The 8306-nt window shown below is 42.6% G+C and overlaps 1 protein-coding gene across 1 annotated transcript; it reads left to right on the forward strand.

The window, feature by feature from the left end:
• Positions 1-18: 18 nt before the first annotated feature.
• On the forward strand, positions 19-7815 carry DTX3L (deltex E3 ubiquitin ligase 3L). Its single transcript, XM_075711497.1, has 5 exons — positions 19-196; positions 470-690; positions 2678-4234; positions 4956-5173; positions 6797-7815. The coding sequence occupies exons 1-5, from the start codon at positions 19-21 to the stop codon at positions 6864-6866; spliced, it is 2244 nt and encodes a 747-aa protein (XP_075567612.1). The 3' UTR covers positions 6867-7815.
• The last annotated feature ends 491 nt before the right edge of the window (positions 7816-8306 follow it).

Genomic DNA, 8306 nt, shown 5'->3' on the forward strand with positions numbered 1-8306 from the left:
AAGCGGGCAGCGGCGGGCATGATGGCGGCGCCGCCGCTGCTGGTGCGGCTCTGCCCCGCGCCCGACGCCGGCGAGAAGGCGATGCTGAAGCTCCAGAGCTACTTCCAGTCAGGGAAGCGGTCCGGCGGCGGCGAGTGCGAGGTGCGGGCGGGCCCCGAGCCCGGCACCTACTGGGTGCACTTCCAGCAGGAGCGAGGTACGGGGGCGGGGGGGCGGGGGCGGGCGGAGCGGCTCCGCCGGCGGCACCGAGGGCAGGAGGGGGGTGGTCGAGCCCCAGCCGCCCCGGGGGGGGGGCTGTTCGCACGCAGGTCCCCTGTGAGGGGGCGGGAAATGGCCGCCGGGGGCACCATCTTGCGCCCCTGGGCAGAGCGTGGGTGGGCAAAGGGCAGGTGGTCTCTGGCCGCTTGTAAGCCGTCAAGTTTTCAGGTAACTTTTTTGGCCTTATCTGCCCGTCCCCAAATTGTTGCAGATAAGAAGAGCGTGGAATCCCGCACGGATCACGTCTTGGAAATAGGTGCCAAGCACCTGAAGATAGTCATCCAGCCAGGAGAAGGGGACCTGAGCAAGAGCAGGTTTACAGGGCAGGCCTCCCCCAGCTACTCCCTCCCTTCCAGCTCTTCCCCACCTCAGCAGGAGCCGCAGGCAGCCAAAGGCCATGGAGACACGGCAAGAGAAGTCATTACCAAAAAGGTACAGCAGAAGGAGCAGTAACAAGCAGTGTCACGACCTGCCCCACTTGTAGCTACACTTCACTATTCCATGCCAAGCAAATGTTGGTTACATTATCGTAGTCAATAAAATGGGGGCAGGGAGTGACTTTTGAGTGCTGGATCACAGGTCATCCACACATGTTAACAGGCAGCATGTTCCCCGGAATGGCTTTGGCACGTACCAACCACTGGTCCCCGAAGCAGCACCCTGGCAGGTTTTGGGGGACAGTATGCACCAAAGACTGCTCCCAAAAGGTGGAAAAATTGTATGAGATTTTAATCCCTTCCTGCTATGCAGACCTCTAACCCTGTTTCAGCATGTTTTGTACCTTCAAACAGCCATAATTACTTCCATCCCTTACCTCAGTGTTAAAATTCTGCTCTGATGGGATGTAGCATAACGAACATTATTTCAGACACTTTGAACTAAAAGTTATGCAGAGAAGAAAAGATCAACTCTGTGTCAGAGACATGGGGCAGGGCCAGGCTACATCTTATAGGATGTGGATGTGGCTCTACCGAGACACTGATACCTGGCCCAGAGGGTTTACTCTGTTTTGCATAGTAGCATAGATGTATTTTTTGAGATATAGCACATGCTAACATATTAGTTATTAGACATCTGTAGCAGCATACTGGAAATTTCCCTATCCTTCTGCCTGTGCGAAGTAGAGATGTGAACATGTTTGTTGTTATTTTTCAGATTCCTGTTTTCTGCCTTAATCCTGAGTTACTAAAGCATGACTTTTTGGAAGTTCTTAAAGAAAGATAGTAGAGAAAACTAGAAAGTCTAGTATAATGAAAGAACAATGTAATATAACTTTGATGTGCTGTTAAAACATGTCTCTGTCACCTGACATTAAGGGGACAGACAGGTTCTTTTGGGGATCCTTGGCAGAATGATGATGGCACTAAGTTGGAGTTACAATTAAAGCTTTGGGTTTTTTTAACAGAATTTTATGATTAGCATAGCATAGAATTAATAGAATAGCACAGGATTTCTACAAATGGAATCAGTGTAGAACAATTTTCTAAGTAGCATAGCACAGAATTTTATAGCACAGCTTAACTTACGGTTTCTAATCACCTGGACGCTCTGTAGATCGGGTCAAATCTTAATACTTGGCTTGCATATCAATATAATAATCATAATCTAGGCTCGAAAAACACATACAAGAAGACGAGTCGTTCACTCAGTCCTCAGAGGAAGCAGAGGACAGTGGAGGTGTCCCTGGCCACTGAGGGATCACAGGTCTCGCTGTCCAGCAGCAGTTGCAGTCCAGGCTCCCACTTAGGACTTGTAACCGCTTGATTTTAGGACTTGTAACCGCTTGATTTTAGGACTTGTAACCACTTGATTTTATGTACAGTGCTCTGTGTGCTGTTACACTTCCCTGTTCTGTGATGGGGTCATTGCCACCTGGTTGGCAGGGTGCCTGGGACCTTCAAGGCCGGTAGGGAGGGGAGTAGTCGGCCTGGTGCCCGGGAACCTTGAGGATGATAGGGAGGGGAAGAAGAAATCTGTTTGCTTTGTCTACTTGGTGCGCAGGACCTTCAGGGCCTGATAACGAGGGGAAAAGGGACTAATACGTGACCAGCTCGGTCAGAGGGAATGGCCATTTGCTTTGTGAAATGGCGTTAGTTATGCTACCCATATTACTAGAGGTCATGAGCAGAGGGTGCTGGTCACAGTCTCAAATGAAGTAGCAAAGTTATTGTCTTTGTTTCTGCAGTGCTGCTGACATTAACAAATCTCATTTTTGCTGCTGACTTAGAAGCGGATTGCTTTACTTATGTGTGTGTAATGTCAGCACACATGACATAAAAGAAACACTGTGTGCAAATGTGTCTATAGTAATCTGGCCCTACTGAGGTGTACAGTGCTTTTCCTTACTGAAAATGTAGAAGCAGCAAGCAGAGAACCCTTAGAAAAAACAACTATTGATATCTTCTTGTATTCTCTTTAGATATTTCTTACAGTATCTGCAACTTTGAATACCGGTATGTTCACTGAACAGCAAAGGGAGAAAATTACCATTATATGTCCAAATTTAAAAAGAGAAGGAAATCTTGATACTGATGGCTCTGAGAAATTGACAGGAGATTTTACAGATATTGAAAAAGCTTATCACTACTTTAAGGATATCCTTGCAGGCAATGACCCAAACCAGGATTTTTCACAGTCTGAAAGTAAGAATGGTTTGAAAGATGAAAATTCTCCGAATACTGAAGAAATGAATGAGCTTACAGTTCTGTCAGCTCTCTATGAATATTTCAGTCATACCTGCAAAGAACAAATCAAAGTACTGCGTGAACGTTTTGGAGTGTGTATAAGAAGTAAAGATCTTCACAATGGAAACACATCAGTATGCTTCACTTCTGATAGAAGTCCTGCATCAATACAAGAAGCTAATGAGTTTTTTATCAGAACTTTTCAGAAAAGTGTAGAAGATCTGAAACAGGAAAAAATTCCCGTAACAAACAGTTACACATTAAATGAGGCAATAATGAAATTAAATGCTAGGTTTAGTAATCTTCTTGCCAAAGAGGAAGGGAATCAATTGCTACTCCGTGGTCCAGCGAGAGAGATTTTAGCTGCCAAAAAATTTCTAGCAGAGAAAGGTGAGAACAGCCAAGCTGAAAAGAATATGAAAATATCATCTGAACTGTACGAATACAGGAATGGAATTGAAGTTGATGCTTCTGTGTTTAAATTGTTGGAAACAATATTAAGCAAAGAAATTGAAGATATTAAAGACAAATTTGATACGGTAATAGAAAAGAAAGATAGTTCACATGGCCAGAAGTTGCTCATAGTATTTAGGCCCAGGATCAAAACTTCTGATATGTCTTCACATGCTACAGAAAGTTTCATCAATGCATTTCAGAATGCCTCTGCAATGTTAGGAGAAAAACTCATCAGCTCAAAGCTTTCAGAAGATCAGAAGAAAAGATTAAATATGCTACTTAATGGAAAACAATTGGAAGATCTGCATGTAAAACTGAAGAAGAAGGAAGACAAATTCATCTTAAGTGGTTTACCAGACCATCTTTATGCTGCTGAAAAGCACATTATGAAGCTTTTAAACATTGAAGACTCGACACAAATTAGAAATAGGACACCACTGTCCTCTGATCTCAGCTATCAAGAGGCTACAGGAGCATCTGAGAAGAAACACAGTGAATTTTTCCTCCAAACAATGCAAAAGAGCAGTCTTTCTTCCAAAGGACAGTCTAAGGCAAAGACAGAAGACAACGACAAAGATGTGTGTCCAATTTGCATGGAGAGAATTCATAATAAGGAAATACTGAGCAAGTGCAATCATGCGTTTTGCAAAAGTTGCATTGACCAGGCCATGACTTATAAGCAAGTTTGTCCTGTTTGTAATACCGTCTATGGACTCATGAAAGGAGACCAACCAGAGGGAACAATGTCAACTAGATTGCTGCCTTTCTCTCTCTCTGGTTATCCCGGCTGTGGTACTATTGAGATTACATATGCTATGCACAGCGGTATTCAAACTGTAAGTATATTTGAAGATTCATAAAAGATATTTTTGCTACAACAAAACCAATATTGAATATAAAATTAATTATTTTTCTGTCATTTTAATGCATGTCCAGGAGAGGCATTTCTTTGTTCTGTACAAACCTGCAAGTATTGAATTCACTATTTTTGGGTGCGATTAAGTAATATAGTAGGAATTACATAGTCAAAAGGTAGCCCTCCATTTTAAATGCACCAGGAGAGAGCTGCCTGTCTTTAATTTGTACATTGGGAATAACTGAACTGAAATCTGTGGATTGATAGCATGTAAACAAAATTTTGCGAGTATAATGAGGATTCTCCTAGCTGCTGACACCAGTGGACAAAAATGAATAGCGGGCTGGCTTGTAAGCTTTCCAGGTGAGAAATCAGCTTACACTATGGGCTTAGAGTCATGACTAGGACTGAAAATGGGATAAATGAAAAAGCCAGGGCTGGGGTGATGTGCATTTGAGAGAGCAAAGAGGAAAAAACAAATTTAACAGTGGATGCATGAGTGATGACAAGAAAATGTGAATGAAACTTATATGAAAGAAATTGTCTAATGAGAAAAAAAAACCTCAAAATCAGTCATGCTATGTCTGTCTGAATCAAAGACAGGATAAAAAGTATTGCAAAAGCTGGGATGTGCAATTTTCACACTTTCAAAGCATTTATGATACGCAGCGTGGTTTTTGTTTTGTTTTTCTGCAAAACAGAGCAACCATCCAAACCCAGGGAGACCTTATCATGCAACTTCTCGAACTGCGTATTTACCGGACAATAAGGAAGGGCGAGAAATTCTGCAGCTCCTCGCAAAAGCCTTTGAGCAAAAATTGATTTTCACAGTGGGGCAGTCACGTACTACTGGTGCACAAGATGTTATCACATGGAATGATATTCATCACAAAACTTCCCTGACTGGAGGATCTACCAAGTAAGTAGTCTTCTCTTTATGAAACTTTATTGCTACTCAGATGTGGCAGGAAGGTTACCCCGAATATTTTCCACATTAGAGCTTTCAGATTTTTTATAGCGCTGCAAGCCATTGGCAAATCTGAAGGATCTGGCCTGGTTTGTCACTAACAAAGTGATTGTGGAATGCTCTGTGGATCCAGACTTGAATCACCTTCACCAATTTGGACAGTCAGAACAAGGATGAGCTTAGTCTCCTGTTGCCCCTCATTCACCAGTGAGTTGTGTAAAGTACCTACCTAGTTAATAACTACTCTTATGGGAAAGTACTTCTAGTACAGGACAGGGCAGCAAGCTCCTGAGAGCAGCTAAGGTTGGACTCCTGATCTCAGCCTCTTTTGTTACCTGCTGTTTTGCACCAGGAGGTGCTGGTCCATTATGATCCCAGTAAAGACAGCACTCAGACTCTGTAAAATGTGATTTGAAATTCTACTTATTAGAGCTAACAGCGAGAAGAAAGAGATTGTAGTATAGTTACGGTTATGTCCTTTTAGATACTAGGAACCCCAAGTTGTGCAGCATTCAGTGGGCCTCCGAGGAGAGCACAGGATGCCATGCTGTCCCCATCCGTAGAAAGGGTTACCCCATTTTGGTTGTTCGAGCTATTACAGGGGTTTTTTTAATAGAAGACAACTCTATTCAGCTTTTCTTGAGGACTTGCTGTGCTTCTAGATAAAAGCAAGGACACGCAGGTGGTGTAATCACCAGTACCGAGTGGGAGCTGCCCGCAGCACCTCTCAGAGTGAGCTGGCTGAGTCTGTCGTGTGGCCAGGGGACATGCAGAGCACAACGCGGGGCTGCAGGCCACACCGCCTGTGCGGCACAGCGTGCAACAGGCCTGGGCCTGCCCAGGTTAACTGTTACGCAGATCGCTAATTCCTCAGCGTATAATCATCTTCCGGTCAGGATCACTACGTCCTTGATGGACATACAACTGACCTTTCTTAAAGATACGATTAACTGCAGATTATATCAGTAAACTGTTTGGCTCCTGGAAAAAATCTTACAGAGACAAGAGGGAGGCTTGAAACAGTCCTTTCAAGCTTGTTGCAATCTCTCAGGGGCAGGTGTCTTCCTGCAAGATTGGTGTCTAGGTCCTCCTTCATGGGCTAGGATCATAAAAGAGCAAAAAGTACCAGTTTTACTTTATCCCCCACTCTGCCCAAATGCTCTCCCTAGTTATCGCTTGCTTCATACACTTTTGGTGATGCGCTGCTTAAAATCCAAAGGTGCCGTTATATTCGTGTTTTGAATGCTCACTTGGATATGCCTCAGGTCTGATTTTGAGAAAGATGCATACCCAAGCGCCCTGTCATTGTCAAGTGAGACAGCAGGCAGCTTTGAAAATCAAGTTCTTAGTGTCAGTTTGGACAACCACATCCAGCAGCTCCTTTTCATAAGTTTTTAGCTTTATCCTGTCTGTACCACCTCTCTGACCTGTAAAATAGGGTCTGTTGTCTCTATAGAGTAAGAATTGCATACAATGTGTAAAGTGTTTTAAGAGATTTCCCTGAGAAGGTTCTGTAGAACTGTCAAGTGCTTCATTGCAGAAGTAGCCTGAACAATTCTTTTTTTCTTCTCATAGTTTTGGTTACCCTGATCATGATTATCTGCAGCGGGTTCGACTGGAATTGAAAGCAAAAGGAATTGAATGAAGAAATTTTTTAACCATCGGCTCTGAAGTGTAATAACTGAACCTGTAGCAATTAATTTACTATTCGAGCACTAAGAGGAAAGAAGTTACTTTGTTCAACTGCAGTACTTGTATTTCGCAGTCAGCTAAGAAAAGTAATCTTTTCTCATTGAATGACATATGTTCTTTTTACACATCATTTACTTCCTTGATTAATGCTTCCCTATATGGGTCCCATGAGTGCAGCATCAGTACTTGTTGCACTTGTTGAATATCCAATTGTGTATCTTGTTTTACCAGTGAATCTGATCTGGACTTTTTCCCACAAGTCTTCAGTCTGACCACCAAAATTGATAGATCCACTACTAGCTTTTATTCAATCACTTACTTTAGCTTTGTGTTCTTACATTTGTCATTATGGATAGCATCATGTAACCCATCTGCTGGCAAATTTTTATGCAGCTTTTATACCATCAGCTGTGATCAGGCTATGATCTTTTGCTTCTTTTCCTTTTCAGGGTAGAAATGGCATTAGTGGTTCGGGTTTTAAACATGAAATTAGCATGGATAATGTATGAGGGGGTACGTGGATGCTGCTGTATCTCTAACCCTGCAGAAGCACTCAGTGCTCAGAGCCGCGTTGGAGCAAATGGAAAATAAGAGTGCTTGTGGCTGTCTCTGATAATGGTGTCCTGGTTCTGTCCCTTCCATCGTGTTTAAGCTTAAATACAACTTTTAAGTCAGCTTTGCAACTATAAAACTATATTCTCCCCATTCCTTCCAATATATGATTTACATTGTACCATAAAGATACTTTGCTGCTACTCTGCACTGCCTAAATAGCCTGCTCATTACCTGTGTTGTGGTGTTGAAACAAATAGCTTTCACTTAAATGCAGCCATAATTTTTAGTGAGTTAAACCATTTCTGTTAGGCTACTGAATATAACTAATAAATAAAATATAAAAATACCATCTGCTCAGTTCTGCATTCTTCTGTATAGGTTTTTCCTCCTGTTTTAGATATGTATAGTTGTATATTTTTTTTTATTTAGGAGCTTCTCAGCAACACCGTGATTTGGAGTGATTTGGACCCCATACCACCTCTTTTTTTTTTATTTTTTAGGGTTCCCACATTGTGAATAGGCAATACTACTTTACTATCTTGACTTTCAGATTTCTTACTATTGGGCACTGTTTGGTTTCCATGTGGGTTAGGTTGACTTTTCCGACTGTGATTTTGTTTTTCTGTATTTGTTTTCACATTTTACACTATTTCAAGTTTCCTCCCTTTTCAGTGCAGTCAGATACCAACACTCCAGTTGTTTCTAAATGACCATGCTGTTCTGCACACTGAAGCTGTGAAGATCAAATCTCCCTAAATTCTTTTGGTCTCTCGTTTCACTTTCTGTCCCAATAAGCCAGTTCACCGATGCCAGACCCCTATCTGACAATTCGCCGGCT

This window comes from Pelecanus crispus, chromosome 5 (assembly GCF_030463565.1).
Source record: "Pelecanus crispus isolate bPelCri1 chromosome 5, bPelCri1.pri, whole genome shotgun sequence".
NCBI classification, from domain to species: domain Eukaryota; kingdom Metazoa; phylum Chordata; class Aves; order Pelecaniformes; family Pelecanidae; genus Pelecanus; species Pelecanus crispus.

Coding starts and splice junctions, on each gene's coding strand:
- DTX3L (XM_075711497.1), top strand. CDS start 19: ATGATGGCGGCGCCGCCGCTGCTGGTGCGGCTCTGCCCCGCGCCCGAC. Junction 197..469: donor GCACTTCCAGCAGGAGCGAG/GTACGGGGGCGG, acceptor AAATTGTTGCAG/ATAAGAAGAGCGTGGAATCC. Junction 691..2,677: donor GAGAAGTCATTACCAAAAAG/GTACAGCAGAAG, acceptor TATTCTCTTTAG/ATATTTCTTACAGTATCTGC.